Genomic DNA, 18,285 nt, shown 5'->3' with positions numbered 1-18,285 from the left:
AAGTGCAACACCAAAAACAAGAACAAATTATGTACTTCTAAGTACATTGCCAATAAGTATAAAGATAGGATTATTTCCGAGCCAAATATTAAGTTGTGGGAGATTCAAGATTTGGTTAGGGATAAGTTAGGTTTGTATGTTTGAAGGACTGTTTGTTACAGGGCTAAGTGTAGGGTGATACATCAATTCATGAGTGACCGGAAGATGGAATTTAACAGACTTGCTGATTATGCTGATATTATTAAGCAAACAAATCCTGAGAGTTCTTGTTGGATTAGAACAGATAGTGAGACTCTTCCTGGCAGGAATCTGTTTGTCTATTTCTATCTATGTTTAGATACTTTGAAAAGAGGATGGTTAGAAGGGTGCAGAAGGATCATAGGATTTGATGGTTGTTTTCTAAAGGGAATCTGCAAGGGTAAGTTACTTGTTGCAGTTAGTAGAAATGGGAACAATCAAATGTTTCCTATTGCATGGGCTGTAGTTGATCAAGAGACAAAACACTCTTGGAGATGGTTCATCACATATTTGATTTGCAGATTTACAGTTAAGAGATGCCGTTGACTTAACTCTTATGTCAGATATGCAAAAGGCAAAGTTACAATCAACTTTTAATTTTTCTTTTTCCTGCTTTATATATACTCTCCACTAATAGTTATTACTATTTTTTATAGAGACTAGTACCAACTATAAGGAAATTACTACCAATGGCAGAACACAAAATGTGTGCTAGACACATTTGGTCTAACCGGAGAGGTGAAGAAATGAGAAAACAATTATGGAGATGTGCCAAAGCATCATATAAAGTGAAATTCAAGGAAGAACTAGAAACAATGAATAAGCTTGGTTATAAGATATGTGAAGACTTGTTAAAGTATGATAAAGAGTATTGGTGTAGGGTATACTTTAGAGAAGATTCAAAGTGTGATGTCATTGAGAATAACATGTGTGAAACATTCAATTCGTGGATAGTAGGTCCTAGGCACAAGTCTGTTATAACTATGTTGGAAGAAATTAGACACAAAATCATGAATAGGACCATTGAAATGAGGAAGTTTGCTGGGACTTGGGTTACTGACATTGCACCAATAGCTAGGATGATACTGGAAGAGAACAAAGCCCTCTTTAGGAGGTGTAAGGATATGTGGAATGCAGGACATGGGTTTAAAGTTGATGAAGGTGTGTACAGATTCATTGTTGATTTTAGGACCATGACATGTACTTGTAGATCATGGATGTTGAGGGGTATTCCATGTCAACATGCAGTATGTGCATTCTATGATAGAGAAATGGACCCAGATGATTATGTTGCCCACTGGTATAGGAAGGAAACTTTCCTTAAATCTTACCAGCATTTCATTCAACCAATTCCTAACATGAAGATGTGGCCAGAATCAACAAATCCATGTATAGAGCCTCCTGAACCTAAACCTATGCCAGGTAGACCAAAGAGATGTAGGAGAAAAGCCAAGGATGAACCAAGAAAAAAGTATGGTAAACTATCCAATAAAGGGGTAAAGATGACTTGTTCAAACTGCCAACAAACATGCCACAACAAATCTGGATGCAGGAACATGGTAAGTTCTGATATTTGTACTTCTGTCTTTTACATTCTTTTCTTTGCAATTCTGATATTCTTTTCTTTTACTTTTGTCATCATGTTCCAAGAAGTGCTCCTCAACAAAGTCAAAATATGGAACCACATCCACCAAGATCATCTCAGGAAATATCATCTCAACAATGCAATCCATCATCTATATGTGAGGATACAAGTGTTGTCAAAAGACAAAGCAACAATCAATCAATTGGGCTTGGTAGGGGAAGAGGAAGAGGAAGAGGAAGAGGCCCTGAACTAGGCAGGGGAAAAGGAAGAGGAACTGCACTAGGAGGAGGCTCGGCTAATGCAACAACCATTGGACATAAAGGGCCAAGGCATACTGGTTTTGGAATTTTCACTGACACTATGACTGGAACTACTATCCTGAATGTAAGGGTGTATAGTTTATTGTAATGCAGTTTGTGGGCTGGAATTGTTCTGTTTGTGTTTTTACTAATTCATTATATTTTACAGCTTGATATATCATCTGAGAGAGTCATATCAGGTGGGACATTCAAGGATACATCTGCAACTAACATAGACATTGGATTTAAGCCCCCCAGATTGAAGTTTAAAGGAAGAAATGTAGTGACAAGGTCACAACTTCAGCAGATCAGTGTAGCAAGGAAAAAAAGCCCTTCAAATCAAACAAGTTCAGCTGCATCTACACTATGAAGCAAACCAGCTTTTGTTTATGTTATCTAAGATGTCACTGCCAGGTTTTTGTTTGGGCAGTTATGCTCTGTTTGATACACTATGCTCTGTTAGAGCTTAGTAGTTTGGGAAGTTATTTGTTTGGGGAAAACAATGCTCTGTTTTTGTATTTTGTAGACCAAACCAATGCTCTGTTTTTGAGCTTCAATGTTGTTCTAGTTCATCACATGATGCAATTGCATGTTTGGACAGTTATGTTTTCAATTCATGAATATGTTTGGGCAGTTATGTTTTCAGTTCATGAATAAGAATTTGCATTTCATTTATAACACAATATGGAAGTGCAACTCAACTTAAATTTGCATTTAAAATTAGTCATTGCCATTTCATTCATAACAAGATAGTGTACATTAACAAAAGGCCAAATGCTACTATGACAGAGAATGTTGAAACCTCAGATGGAAGAAGTACGCCAGGACTGAATGAGTTGGTCCTACATTTGGAACAGAAAATCTTGGAATTACAAAGTGAGCTTGAGCAGGTCCGAAATCTTGCAAACCTCTCCCTCACTCTAAATGTTCCTAACATCAACCATCAAAACACAACCACTCAGAACCAAACACCACTGCAAAACACCCAAGCCCAAAATCCACCACCCATAGCTCCACAAAATCATCCCGCAACGCACCAGTATCACAATCCCGCACCCCCTCAAAACCTTAACCCCTCAACACCATCACCATCGCCCAACCCAATATCTGCAAACCACCATTTATCACACCCCTCAAAATGCACCACAACTTACCCCCGATCCCCCTCAAACCTCGATCAATGATCACTCATATACCCAAGTCCCAAGAACATACCAAGGCAACCCGATATACGTGGAAACCCTACCCCATACCCTGAAATAAACCATATACATACCTGAACCGGCCGAGAAGGACATGCTCATCCGAAACATGGTAGAGGAGCTAAAGAAACTTACATAGAGAGTCGAGAGTGTCGATGGAGGGAAGGGCGTTAAAGGTTTGAACTAAAAGACTTGTGTATCCAACCTGATGTGGAACTGCCAAAGTGTTACAAACCTCCTATGTTTGAGTTGTTTGATGGCAACGGTGATCCTAAGGTGCATTTGAGAACCTACCGTGACAAGCTTGTAGAAGTTGGAAATAATGAGCAAATCCGCATGAAACTGTTCATGCGAAGTCTTACAGGTGATTTATTATCTTGGTATATTAGCCAGAATCCAAAAAAGTGGACAAAATGGGTAAGTATGGCATCCGATTTTATCGATAGATTCAGGTTCAACACAGAGAACGCGCCAGACATTTTCTATATCCAGAACCTCGAGAAGAAGCCAACAGAAATCTTTCGCGAGTATGCTACTTGTTGGAGATCAGAGGCCGCCACTGGAAGAAGAACAAATGAACAAGTTCTTCGTCAGAGCTCAGGATCCACAATATTACGAAAGAATGATGGTTATAGAGAATCACAAGTTCTCCGACATCATCAAGTTGGGAGAAAGGATAGAAGAAGGGATCAAGAGCGGTATGGTGACCAACTTCGAGGCACTGCAAGCCACCAACAAAGCCGTACAGTCAGGAGGTATTTTGAAGAAGAAGAAAGTAGGTGCCGTAATGGTAGCCCAGGGCCCTAAGTCTCCTCTTACCTACCAAACACCTCCACCTACATACCAACCCTAACCTCCAAAATACCAATACCCTACCACCACCTACCATACCTATAACGCCCAACCTGCATATTACCATTCACCTCCTACCGCCCGCCAAAACTACCTAAAGCCACGATCAAACTTTGACCGTAGAGCTCCTAGTAAATACACCCCTATCGCTGAGCCCATAGCCAACCTGTATGAGAGACTAAAGGCCGCTAGTTATGTCACTTCCATTCGTGTTTTCTCTATTGAAAACCCTTTCCAGTGGGTTAACCCCAACAAAACTTGTGCCTACCATTCAGGTATGAAGGGTCATTCCATTGAGGAATGCCGCATGTTGGAAGACAAGATCCAGACGCTGATTGACATCAAAGTTATACAAGTAAAGGAGGTCGCGCCAAATGTCCTCAATAACCCTCTTCCTGATCATAGGGGCGAGGGAGTGAATGTGATAGAAACTGATGAAGAATGGGATCAGGAGGGAACCTTCAGACTTATTTGAGAAGGGGGACGCTCCGAAAACATCTCCTGTCACCCTCTCGCCTATTGTGGTGCAAACCTAGACACTGTTTTAGGTCGAGGTAGCTACGCCCTTCACTATGATGGTAGCTCCGACACAGTCCTATAAGTCTGATATTGTCCCATGGGATTATGTGGCAGATGGAAGAAGAAAAGAAAAAGCCAAGATGGAAGAGACAGGTGCTGTGCAAGGAATGACCAGAACTAGCAAAGTTTACATACTTGAAAATCTTGGAGGAACAAGCAAAGAGACCACATCTAAGCCACATGTCGTGGAGACAGGCTCTCATGATCTTTGGAGAAAGGTACAGATGAGGGAATACTCCATTGTTGATCACCTGAACAAGACTCCCACCCAGATATCCATCTTATCGCTATTGCAAAACTCAGATGCGCACATATGCCCATTGACTACTTTGAAAAGGCTAGGTATAGGCTTGCATGAGATACGGAAGGGAAGCATGAACATGAAGGCGTTTGATGGGTCTCAGAGAGCCACTATCGGCGAAATCAACCTTGATCTGTAGATGGGCCCAACCTGGTTCGACATTGAATTCCAGGTGCTAGATATATCCACTAGCTATAACTTGTTACTAGGACAACCATGGATACACACAACTGGGGAAGTCGCTTTTACTCTGCACCAGGATGTGAAGTTCGAGTGGAACCATCAAGAGGTGATTATTCATGGATATGGAGGCAACCCTATCTACACCAACCAGACTGTGCCGGTTATCGAGAACAGGAGGAAATTGGGAGGAGAAACATATCACCGCATTGAGCGGGTAAACACAATTGAGAAGGGTCGATGGTGGAGCAATAAAATAGAAAGCATACTGATGTGGTTGGGGTATGAACCATGCAAGGGTCTCAGACGAAATCTTCAATGGATCACAGAATCGGTACGGCCACAATATCATGGCACAACCTTCGGTCTCGGGTATGAGTATATCGTGCAAGAATATCAGGATTGGATACTGTCATGGCGTGCCCCTTAATATCTATTGGAACAACCCATACCACCACTGCACCAGACATTCCACCAGACTGATGTGCTTTGGGGATCTGAGGAAGATGAGGTTTTGGCCGGTATGAGGAAGCTATTTCTGGACGAGGAGGATATAGACTGCAGTGCAATCTTAGAGGAGGAGGAGGAGGAAGACCTTACCATTCAGATAGTGGGAGAAGGAGTTGTTCTCAGGAACTTGACTACTACACAATCCCGGGCTCGCCGAGTACCTGGGTAGCCTTGGCAGAATTAGCGTGATTTATTTTTAAAATTGTTTTTGGGCATTAAAGACATTTTCAGTATGTTTTTTGGAAATAATTACTCGAGACATTGAGTCGTACTTGTTGACAATTTTAAGTTTTATTAATGCATTATTGCTTTTCGTTTATTTATTGTTATCTTTCTACATTCCTTTCAGCATAATTATTACATATCCTGATGAACCTATGACTGTGATATGTAATGAGATAACTCAACGTAAGGAAAGTAATTCGGAAGATGATATAATACCTGAGGAAATTGTCAAAGAGGTAGAGAATTTTGAGAACTAACCAAAGTCCAATTTGGAAGAAATTGAGGCAATTAACTTAGGGGATTCTGAAACAGTCAAATCGCACTAGCATTCATCTACCGCCATCAGAGAAGGAAGAGTACATCAGATTTATAAAAGAATATGAGGATATTTTCGCATGGTCCTACGACGACATGACTGGGTTAAGCACGTCCATAGTGGCTCACAAGCTACCTACCAACCCTATATGTCCGCCGGTAAAATAGAAGCTGAGGAAATTCAAGCCAGATATGAGTCTGAAGATAAAGGAAGAGGTTACCAAGCAAATCAAAGCCAAGGCCCTTTGAGTGGTCGAGTACCCAACCTGGCTAGCCAATATTGTGCCGGTTCCAAAGAAGGATGGAAAAGTCAGAGTGTGCGTTGACTATCAAGATCTGAATAGAGCAAGTCCTAAAGATGATTTCCCTTTGCCCAACATACACAAACTGATCGACAACTATGCCAAGCATGAACTCCAATCCTTTGTAGATTGCTTCGCAGGATACCACCAAATTTGGATGGACCAAGAAAACGCCGAAAGGACAGCCTTCATCACGCCATGGGGGATATATTGTTACAAAATAATGCCATTTGAAGAACGCTGGGGCTACCTACATGAGGGCCATGACTACTCTTTTCCATGATATGATACACAAGGAAATAGATGTGTACGTGAATGATGTCATCATCAAATCTAAGAGGAGTTCGAATCACGTAACAGACTTGATGAAGTTTTTCGACTGGCTTCAAAAGTACAATCTGAAGCTAAATCCTGCAAAATTTGCTTTTGGAGTACCTGCTGGGAAGTTGTTGGGTTTCTTCGTTAGTTGTAGTGGTATTGAGCTAGACCCGTCAAAAATCAAAGCCATTCAGGACTTGCCACCGCTGAGGAACAAGAAAGATGTGATGAGCTTTCTAGGACACCTCAATTACATCAGCCCTTTTAGAGCACAATCAACGGTAATATGTGAGACGATATTCAAAATGCTGAGAAAAGATGTTGCGACGAGCTAGAACAAAGAATGTCTAAGGGATTTCGATAAAATTAAGGAGTACTTTTCTAAGCCACCCGTGTTGGTCCCGCCAGAGCCCGGAATAGCTTTACTGCTATACCTATCCGTGATGGATGGAGTGTTTGGTTGCGTCCTGGGGCAACACAATGAAACCGTGAGAAAGGAGTAGACGATATACTATTTGAGTAAAAAGTTTACACCTTACGAAGCCCGGTACTCTTTGTCGGAATGCACCTGTTGTGCTTTGACATGGATAGCCCAGAAATTGTGACACTACTTCTACGCATACACTACATATCTCATATTAAGGATGGATCCACTAAAATACATCTTTCAGAAACCCATGCCTACGGGTAAGTTATCAAAGTGGAAGATATTGCTAAGTGAGTTCGACATTATCTATGTGACTTAGAAGGCGGTCAAGGGGAAAGCATTGGACGATCACCTGGTAGAGAATCCCGTAGATGGAGAATACGAACCATTGAAGACGTATTTTCCCGAAGAGGAGGTGTTGTTTGTGGGGGAATATATTGCCGAAACATATGATGGTTGGAGGATGTTTTTCAACGAAGCCACAAATTTCAAAGGAGTGGGCATTTGAGTTGTTTTAGTATTAGAAACCAGTCAATACTACCCGTTGTCTGCCAAGCTCAGGTTCCCATACACCAACAATATGGCAGAATACGAGGCTTGTATCTTGTGACTCAGATTGGCCATCAACATGAATATTCAGGAGTTACTGGTAATCGGAGATTCAGATCTACTAGTACACCAAGTACTTGGAGAATGGGATACCAAGAATACTAAAATATTACCATACTTGTATTGTGTGCAAGATTTGATCAAGAGGCTCACAAAGATAGAATAAACAAAGCCCCGAGGATTCAGAACAAGTTCATAGATGCTCTGCCTACCTTGTCTTCCATGATACAACATCTAGACAAGAATTTCATTGATCCTATCTTGATAGAGATTCGTAAGCAGCCAACTTATTGTGCTCATGTTGAATAAAAGTTCGATGGAAATCCATGGTTTCACGATATCAAGGAGTATTTGGAGAAAGGAGAATACCCAGGAAATGCTACACACAATCAAAAGCGCACGCTTTGAATATTGGCCAACCACTTCTTTCAGAGCGGAGGAATTCTGTATAGAAGGACTCCTGACATAGGATTGCTGCGATGTGTCGATGCCAAGGAGGCATCTGGATTGCTCGAAGAAATAGATGCCAGACCTGTATACCTCGCATGAACGGGATAGGTTTAGCAAAGAAGATACTAAGACATGGTATTTCTAGAAGACTATGGAGACATATTGCATCAAATATGTACAGAAGTACCACCAATTCCAGGTACATGCTGATATGATATGGGTGCCACCCAATGAACTCAACGCAACGAGTTCACCCTGGCATTTCTCTACTTGGGGCATGGACGTCATCAGACAAATTGAACCCGCTGCTTCAAATGGACACATGTTCATTTTGGTGGCTATAGATTACATCACAAAATAGGTCGAAGTCGCTTCTTATAAAGTTGTGACTAAGAAGATGGTAGCAGACTTCGTTCGGGATCGAATTTTTTGTCGATTTGGAGTACATGAGTCAATCATTAACGACAATGCCTCCAATGTCAACAGTGATATAATGAAAACCATGTATGAAACATTCAAGATTAAGCACCGAAATTCTACAACATATAGGCCGCAAATGAATGAAGCTGTAGAAGCCGCCAACAAGAACATCAAGAAGATATTAAGGAAGAGGGTGGACAACTACAAGCAATGGCATGAGAAGATGCCATTTGCTTTGCTCGGGTAGCGTACCACAGTTCGTACGTCAACTAGGGCGACCCCCTATCTAATGGTCTACGGTACTGAAGCTGTTATACTCGCCGAGGTAGAGATTCCTTCCCTAAGAATCATACAGGAGACCGAGCTCAGTGATGGAGAATGGATACAGAGCCGGTATGGGCAATTGGCTCTGATTAACGGTAAGAGAAAGAACGCAGTGTGACACGGTCTACTATACCATAATAGAAAGGCAAGGGCTTTCAACAAAAAGGTTAGATCGAGGCAATTCACACCGGGGCAATTGGTGTTAAAGCGGATCTTCCCGTATGAGGACGAAGCAAAAGGAAAATTCTCACCTAACTGGCAAGGGTCCTTACATGGTCCACCGAGTACTGACAGGAGGAGCACTTATACTTGCAGAGATGGATGGAGAAATATGGCCAAAACCTATCAATTCGGATGCCGTCAAGAGATATTATGTTTAATATTGTATTTTCACTTTCTTTTGATGTAACCTGACTACGATTGACCTGATTCCCATTTAAGAGGGGATACATAGGTAGCCCTGTGGGTTCGGTCACATCATAATAAAATTTTCATTCCCATCTACGGTCAGGAACTGAGGCAAATCTTGAGTTTTCATCAATCTCATTACGTTAAGGATAGACAAGAAGTGTATTGCCGGGAGATGCCGAGTTAAGAAGGCCGCAATGTCTCAAAGCGTGTCATAGTCTATGGTTCGACAAAATCATTTGTTTTTATGCATCATCATATATTTTGAACAACTGCATTCCTAATAAGTAATTTATCGCAAATGTATATTTTCAAAAATTTCATTTTTGTATTAGTCAGATGTTACTTAAGGTGACTCGAACAAGGCATCAAGACAGGGAGCAAAGGCGAAATGAGGAATCAAAAGAACGGACCAACCTTTCCCCCTAAAACTTACGATTTTTCTTTGGATGCAGGCATAACGGACATAACAAGCATGTCCACGAATATATAACCAGGATGCTATATTCACACTGACAGAAGTCACCAAGCACAAACACGTCAAGTTAAGGACCACTTTCCCTCTCACATTTAATCATTTCCTTTCTTTGCATAAGACTAAGCACTGCCCTCATCATTGCATAAGACTAAGCGTTGTCCTTTCTTTGCATAGAGCTAAGCACTGCCCTCATTCTCCGCATGAGGCTAAGCACTGCCTCCCTTATTGCATAAGGTTAAGCACTGGCTTCCTCCACATGAGATTAAGCACTGGATCCATTACATTGCATGAGGCTAAGCATTGCCTCCACTATTTCATAAGACTAAAATGCTGCCTTTCCTTGCATGAGACTAAGCGCTGTCTCAATTACATTGCATGAGGGTGAGCATTGCCTCCACTATTGCATAAGACTAAACACTGCCTTCCTTGCATGAGACTAAGCACTATCTCCATTATATTGTATGAGGCTAAGCATTGTCTCCATTATTGTAAAAGGCTAACTGATGCCTTTCCTTGTATGAGACTAAGCACTGTCTCCATAACATTGCATAAGGCTAAGCATTGCCTCCATTATTGCATAAGGCTAAATGTTGTCTTTCCTTGCATGAGACTAAGCACTGCCTCCATTACATTGCATGAGGATAAGTATTGCCTCCACTATTGCATAAGGCTAAATGCTGCCTTCCTCTAATAGGGCTAAGTACCGCCCTCATCACATACATGGGCTAAGTGCTACCTTGTCTCGTTCTCGTATATGACTAAGAATCACCTGTTACCTCTATCAAATGATCGATATCGCCGCATCTTTACATTTCATGGGCTGAACATCGCCACATTGTCCGAAGGTGTCATAGTCTGAAGGCATCATCCTCATAGCCCGAAGACATCATGCCATGGCCTGAGGATCTCTCGAAACTGCATATCATTATCCAAAGGCATCATAGTCCAGAGGAACCATACTCATGGACCGAGGACACCATTTCATGGCCTGCGAATCCCTTATCATACGCTTCATGGCATAGGACGTCATGGTCGAAGGACATGATCCTCATCGTCCAAAGACAACTCTCATGGTCCGAAGGGAATTTGCATCATGTTTAAATTTTACCAATAACCCTATGTATTCGCGTGCATTGTGTTTTAATTTTTGCAGGTAACTCGGGAGGTAATCGTTCTAAAAACGGGAGCAATTCTCGCTCCGATTTCCGTTCACAATGTTCATATCCTTTGATTATCTCAAACGTAACCAATGATCAGCAATTGATTACTCTTTGTTCCATAACCGCCCACACATTTATCTTGAATATACGTAACATTCAAATTCGCATTCATATCTCCACCTGAAATTATTCATTACTCACGACACTATCCTATCCAAGAGATCCTTTTTCGAAACACACGACCACTCTTATAACAACTCCATCGGTTTCGTTCGCCATTGGATCCAGAACTACACACGGCCTGATTTTTGTAACACCAGGGATATGTAGGCAACTCAAGAACTAGGGTTCGGCCCCATTGTTTTCAAACACACATCATCCTCGCGCATTTCAGACAAAATTTGTGATCATTTTCTTTACCCGACAACTCTTTCATCATTCCCGAGTAAAGAGTGGCAACTGTTGATACCCAATTTTCCCTCATATTTTATAAAGCACTCCATCCACTTTCCAAATATCATTTTTGCATTATTACCCAATTTACAAGAGTCATATAAATATTTTATGTAATTTCCTTTAATTTGTAAAACTTTAAAATTGATTTTCTTGCATTTAACTTATTCAGATATTTATTAATTATCCATTCACATTATGTTTGAGTGATTTAATCATCCAAATTTATTATTTATGTCCACATTTATATTTTATAACATTTTACTTCATTTCATATAATTACATTTGTATTTTTGAGCTATTTACACAATTGTTTCAATAAATAGCCTATATCATATAAATAATTGCGTTTATTATATTATTTATGCTAAAATAGCATTTTATATTTTGATAATATTGAGTTATTATTTTCAACCATTTTCACAGCATAATAATATTTTTACCATTTATTAGACATTTTAATAATTTATTTTTAAATAAATTCGAGTATTTTAAAAGTTGGCCCAAAATTGACCCACCCCACTTTTCCTTTCATCTCAGCCGTTGATTTGAGAGATCAACGGCCCACAACCCATCTCCCCTCTTTAATTAACCAAACCCACCTGAAACCCTACTATTTTCCCTGAGACCGCCGCCCTAAAAACCTGTCATCCTCTCCTTCTCTCTGAAAGAAACCCTAGCCTCCTCCCTTTAAATCCCAACCCTAATCTGATATCACATGGAGAATCTTCCATGTTTTCTTTCCTTTTTTACACACAGGAGATTCTCACCATCTCCTTAACGTCATAGTGTTTGGTACTCAGTTATTTATGGAAGTTAAATCGATGGGAGTTCATTCGACTTCGATTCTGTAGTATCTCCATGTTTTTGACTCGATACATTCACTACCAGGCTATATGGGTCCGATTCAACGAGATTCTTTGACTATTTTGTTCTCTGTCTAGAACTAGGGTTTGCCCGATTTTTCTCCTAAATTGATTCTAGATCGATTATGCATGCTTTTCTTTCCTTGTTTATGTTCGATTTACTGTATTTCCCTATTTGTGTGTTGATTTATTACTACTATATAAACCCCCTTTCCCCATTTCCCCTCCAAGACTAAACAACTATTGCTACAACTATTTGAATACTATTATTCTCTCACTCTTACACTTTCTATATTGTTCTGCACTCTTGATTGTGGCCGGGAGAAAGCCAAGGCCACCAGAATCCTCTCTATCGACCTCCCTAGTGCGAGTAATGCTCGGGGCTCATTTGAATCTCCTGTGAACTCTGACGCACTAGGATTTGGGTCTTTTGGTTGTTCTCTTTGCTACTTATATTCAAGTTGTTGCTGACACTTAGTCTTCTCTTCCATTTTGTTTGTTGAATCTGCAAACTGGTGAGTATCTTGACTCTTGCAATTCTATCTTCTTTTGCTTGTGTTCAGTGCTCTGCATATCCACGTTGTTTGAATTTTGTGAACCAATATGACTTCAATATTGTGTTATTTTCATTGACAATTTTACTTGCTTTGAAGCTATTCTGTAGTTCTGAATCTCCTAGTGTCATAACCTGCCTAGATTTTAATACATGCTCATTAGGTTCAACTTCAATGATTTTGTATATCTTTAAGTCTGCTCTGTTGTTCTGATCACTTATTGTTTATTGTGAGTTTTTCTCATGCCTTGCTTTGGATTCTCGCGCTGAAATTACTAGGGAATCATCTCCTACCCAGAACTTGCTTTAATGAACTTCTCCTGATAAATCCTTTATGTGGGATTTACTTTTTACCTGCTTACTTGAACCCTATTGTTGTCGCAATGTTTTAACCAAACTTGTTGCTTTGTTGTTGAGAACCTTAATGTGGTGTTTGGTCACTCTTGCATTCTTTGGTATTGCTTATGCTTCTAGCCGAATCCCAACACATTTAGTTCCTGTGATCATGCATAGTCGACTGGGTTAAGTTCTGAGTCTGCCTGTTCTATTTAACCTTAAGTTAATATGTCTTCCTGCCATGATACCTTTGGACTTGGGGATCTTTGTGTTATACTCAGCAGGATTAGGCTTCTTATTGATTACTTGCTCGCCTGTTTGTTATGTGTAATTGCCATTCTCTTACTATGACTCTGTCTGACCTTCATGACTTAGACTCCTAGGTTTAAAATCCTTTTTAGGCTAACTATGGATCATGCTCTATTCTGAACTCATTCTGGAAAGCCTAGCATGTTCATCTCGTATGTGTCTAGTATGTTTACCCTGCTAACCCCAAATGGCATGCCTCCCCAACTCTCCTATGTGTTGTTCATGCTCATCATGCTATCACATGCTGAATGATTGAACCTGTATTGTTAGTTTGCCATATCAAACTTACCATGTTGAAACTAAGCCATTCTGATTCTTTTAGTTTTCATGTTCTTTTATTTAATCAATCCTGTCACTCTTGCTTCTGAAATGAAAATATGCTTTCGTGTACATCTTGCCATCTAGTCTCTATGGGAGTTGCTGTTAGTAGGTTCCAGAATCATTTAAGTGATTGTCATGTGTGGTTCATTAGTTTATGTAGTTAAGTTGTTAAACTGCAATTGCTGGGTAAGTGGGACTTCCATCTGGGCTTGATATGGGTCCAAGTATGGTCCTGAGTTGTGCAATCGATACACTCCATTGTTTGAGATGAGTTTGGGTCTGGGTCTGCTACTTGTGTGAGGAATGAGACTGTTGAAGGCCCAGACAGTACTAGGTTATCTCCTCTTGGGCTTGCTCTATTTGTTGGTCCTGTAGTCATTTCGATTCTGTAATATTTGAGCTTGTTTTTCTTTTATCTTTGGGCCCGTAAACAAACAATTGGAGTGTTAGTGAAATGGGAAAATGGGTATATTCTATTTTTTCGCATAAAGGGATAGAAAACATGACTATAGAGTCTACATGCTTTGTTTGCTACTTTGTTTGACATGCTCTATTTTTATACACTGATAGAAAACATGCCTATAGGAACCTAAGCACTCCACTTGCTTTACATGTCCTATTCCCGTACATAGTTAGAAAGCTGCCTATAAGAGTTTAAGTGTTTCACTCGTTTACATGCTTCACTTCTATGTGATATTAGACAATATGCCTATAGGAATCGAATATCAACAACTATTTGCTTAGTCGTGTAATTGCAATTTGATTACTAGATAACATGCCTATAGGATCACACTAATATATGTCTTTGCTCATCTAGATACCATGTCTATAGGGCTCTAATTAATCAACTAATCGACTATTTTTGTTGTTTTATTACACTGCCACCTAAATAACATGCCTATAGGAATAAGTATGATAAAATCAAGTTAAAAACACCAACTATTAGAAATACTGTATACAGGATACTGTTACTTGCCTAGAAAGCATGTCTATAGGATCAAGCGATGTTAATTCTGAGTTTTCAAACGGTTTCACTGTCCCATTGCACAAATAATTTAGAGATCATGCCTATAGGTTTTATAATACTTGTAATCTGCAAATAGCAGCACTGCATGTAGGACGTTTAAAGATGGGATCACATAGAAGCCATGTCTATAGGAATTAACGCCTTAATTCTGAAACTGTCTACTGCCTAATACAAAATCTGCTGCGTGCTTTTGTTTCTTATATGCGGAGGCTAACTTGAGCCATCTATTGTCTTTATGTGTAGTCCTACGTATTTTGAATGTGCGCCTAGTTTTATCATTTTTGAGCACCCTAAGTAAAGTCTAGATCCACCCAAATAGTAGGTCCAAAGCCTCCGGGATCATAGGCATGGGACGGGTAGTGCATGCATAGGACACGGTTTAGAATTGAATTAGAGCGCTTTAGGTAAACAACTTCAACATAGTAATTGGGTAGCAGGAGATGATAGTCTATGCCCGCTGAATAATATGTGCAAACCCCCTACCCTAAGGAAGTTGCAAAGTATTATTTATGTTGTATGGGGTGATCCTTTAGGCTAAAAAATATAGGACCCCCCTCCTTAATATGTTTATTGTTCGCGCCTTGTTTCTTGAATTTAGAATAATTAGGTTGTATCTTGTAACCTCTAAAGACTTGTACTGATCATTTGTATATAGTTTAATTCTTGTGCGATTTTCTTTACACTTGTTTACAACGTAGTAGAACTTTTAAATTCCCTGTCCTCCTTCACTTACATGATCACATAAGACAATCCAATAATATCACGTATCGTTAATTTCGTTCGGGACCCATATTCGTGGACCTCGAAAAGTGCCTAACACCTTCTCTTTGAGGTAATTTGAGCCCTTACCCGATCTTTGGTGATATAGACTAGTTAAAATAGAGTTATTTGCAAATAGGTACCCTAACACATCTTAAAATCGTTAGGTGGTGGCTCTTCTATTTTAATACCCATTTAAAAGAGTTTTCACATGTCGAAACCCGCTTTTGCAAGAATTCAGGGTGCGACAACACTATTAACATATTTAAACCATTTAACCATTTAACATGAACCAGTAATTGCCATACATATCCAACAACCATCAGTAGATATACAATATCCCAAAATCGGTAGTACAAAGTTATAAGCTTTTCTAAGAGTTACTAAGAATAACAAATACATCACTGTTTGGAATATAAGTAAACAGTAACTAAGTGAAGCTCTGAAAGGTGACTTCGAGGCCTACGAACACAGTGGAAATTATACGTTGAAATCTCCGTAGCGAATCTCCAACAGCTAGCTAATGACCGGCACGCTCAGAGGTACCTTGATCTGCACAAAAATATGCAGAAGTGTTATATGAGTACACCACAACGGTACCCAATAAGTATCAAGACTAACCTCGGTGGAGTAGTGACGAGTTACAATCAAGACACCTACTAGACATAATAACCTATGCAAGTATTAATATAAAACTAATAGAGGAACGAATATCAATATCAGGCTAAACATGGAAAGAATAACAATATAACGCTAACAATGGAAGGTACAAGCAACAAATAGCAACAAGGAGAAAACATGTGATAATGCCGCAAGGTAATCAGATCACAGTTTAAGTAGTAGTGAAAACAATTAAGGAACACAATTGACAACCAAATAATCAACCGTTCTTCCACAAGGTTTACACAAGAATCACCTCGAGGTACCACACCTCATAACCACAATCACGAGTCCCAAATCACGAATCGGGGTCACATGGCATTTCGTGCCCATATTATCAATCACAAGTGCACGGATAACTCACGTGCTGCACATACAACTCACGTACCAACACCATTAATACCTCAGATCTGCACAGACAACTCACGTGCCAGTAGTAACAATACCTTAAATCCGCACGAACAACTCACATGCTACCCGTCCAATCTACGCACATAAGGAAGGTATACAAAAATACATGTACATGATCTATAACATAAAGATTCATACTCCTGGACTGATATAGGTGACTACCCATAACCCCACAAGTCCATATACATGTTTTGTTTTCAAATCTGAGTTCAATTCAACTCTCAAATCCCAAATTTTATATTTCAAAATATAGACAAAAATTCAAAAAATTTCACTTTGATTCTAAAACTTTTGGTGTTAAATCTCATATATAATCATGTAATATAGTTGGAAATTGATTAAAATCACTTACCCAATGATTGTGTGTGAAAAATCCCATCTCCAAATCGCCTACTACGGAGTTTAGGGTTCAAAGATATAAAAAATGAGACTAAAATCCCGTCTTCTAGCCTTTATGTTCAGGCGCAACTGTCGCAAATGCAACTTGGGGTTGGCAATTGAGAACCCCGCAAATGCGAATAATGATTGCAAAAGCGATACTCATCACACTCATACTAAGATCACAAATGCGACAAAAAGTTCACAAATGCGAACAAGGAATATATCGCAAAAGCGACCATGATGATCGCAAATGCGATCCAGCCTAGCCCAGATCCCCATCACATAAGCGAACAAAATGTTCGCAAATGCAAACCTGATTGACCCCATACACATTTGCAAATGCGATGCCCACTTTGCAAATGCAAAGGTCGTAAATGTGAAGGTCGCAATTGTGAACAAAATCTCGCATTTGCGAGGCCTACAATACTTGTGCAACAAAAACTGAAACTCTTCCAACACTCCGAACACGTCCGAAACTGACTCGAGCCCTCGAGAATCCATACCAAACATCCACACAAGTCTAAAAATATCATATGAACTCACTCGCGCAATCAAAATATCAAAATAGCATCTAAAACCGCGAACTGGACATCAATATGCATGAAATTTTACATTGAAACTCAAGAACTTCTGAAAACATAACCACACGTCCGATTCCTATCTAATCAGCTCGGAATGACGCCAAACTTTGCAAATAACTTCAAAATAGCATAGCAGACCTATTCCAAATCCCAAAACTAAAATCTGAGCCCGACAGCCATAAAGTCAAACAATAGTCAAACCTAAGGAATTTCTAAACCTACAAATTACCAACTTTCGGCAAAACAAGCCAAATCAACCTAGGAACCTTAGAGTTCAATTTCGGGCATACGTCCAAGTCCAAAATCACAATACAAACCTATTGGAGCCATCAAGACACTGTTTCGGGGTCATTTTTACAATAGTCAAGCTTTTTAGAAGATAGGGTTTTGACTAGGTAGGTGTAAGATCATTTTTTGGTATCTAACTCTAGATAATTCACTTCTAATGTTCAAGCGAGTCTCTCGAATTCATTCAATTATTAGTTCAAACGTTCAGTAGAAACTCCTCTCTTGATTAAGTCTCAACCTCACAAGATTAACCAAATTAAGCATTGTGAAGATATGCAAGAATGCGTAGTGGATTAGTCCTTAGGAAAACCTCTTTCGATTATTCTCCTAACTAGGTTTAATCAATGATTCAACTAGCCTCTTTCGATTACTTAGTAG

At 39.7% G+C, this 18,285-nt stretch overlaps 1 protein-coding gene across 1 annotated transcript; it reads left to right on the top strand.

The window, feature by feature from the left end:
• Window positions 1-204: 204 nt before the first annotated feature.
• LOC142168937 (uncharacterized) lies at window positions 205-564 on the top strand. Its single transcript, XM_075230114.1, has one exon. The coding sequence runs from the start codon at window positions 205-207 to the stop codon at window positions 562-564; it is 360 nt and encodes a 119-aa protein (XP_075086215.1).
• Window positions 565-18,285: the final 17,721 nt, after the last annotated feature.

Source organism: Nicotiana tabacum, chromosome 14, assembly GCF_000715075.1.
Source record: "Nicotiana tabacum cultivar K326 chromosome 14, ASM71507v2, whole genome shotgun sequence".
Lineage (NCBI taxonomy): Eukaryota > Viridiplantae > Streptophyta > Magnoliopsida > Solanales > Solanaceae > Nicotiana > Nicotiana tabacum.
The sequence above is the reverse complement of the archived record's forward strand: the minus strand, read 5'-3'. Positions and strand labels throughout refer to the sequence as shown.

Coding starts and splice junctions, on each gene's coding strand:
- LOC142168937 (XM_075230114.1), top strand. CDS start 205: ATGGAATTTAACAGACTTGCTGATTATGCTGATATTATTAAGCAAACA.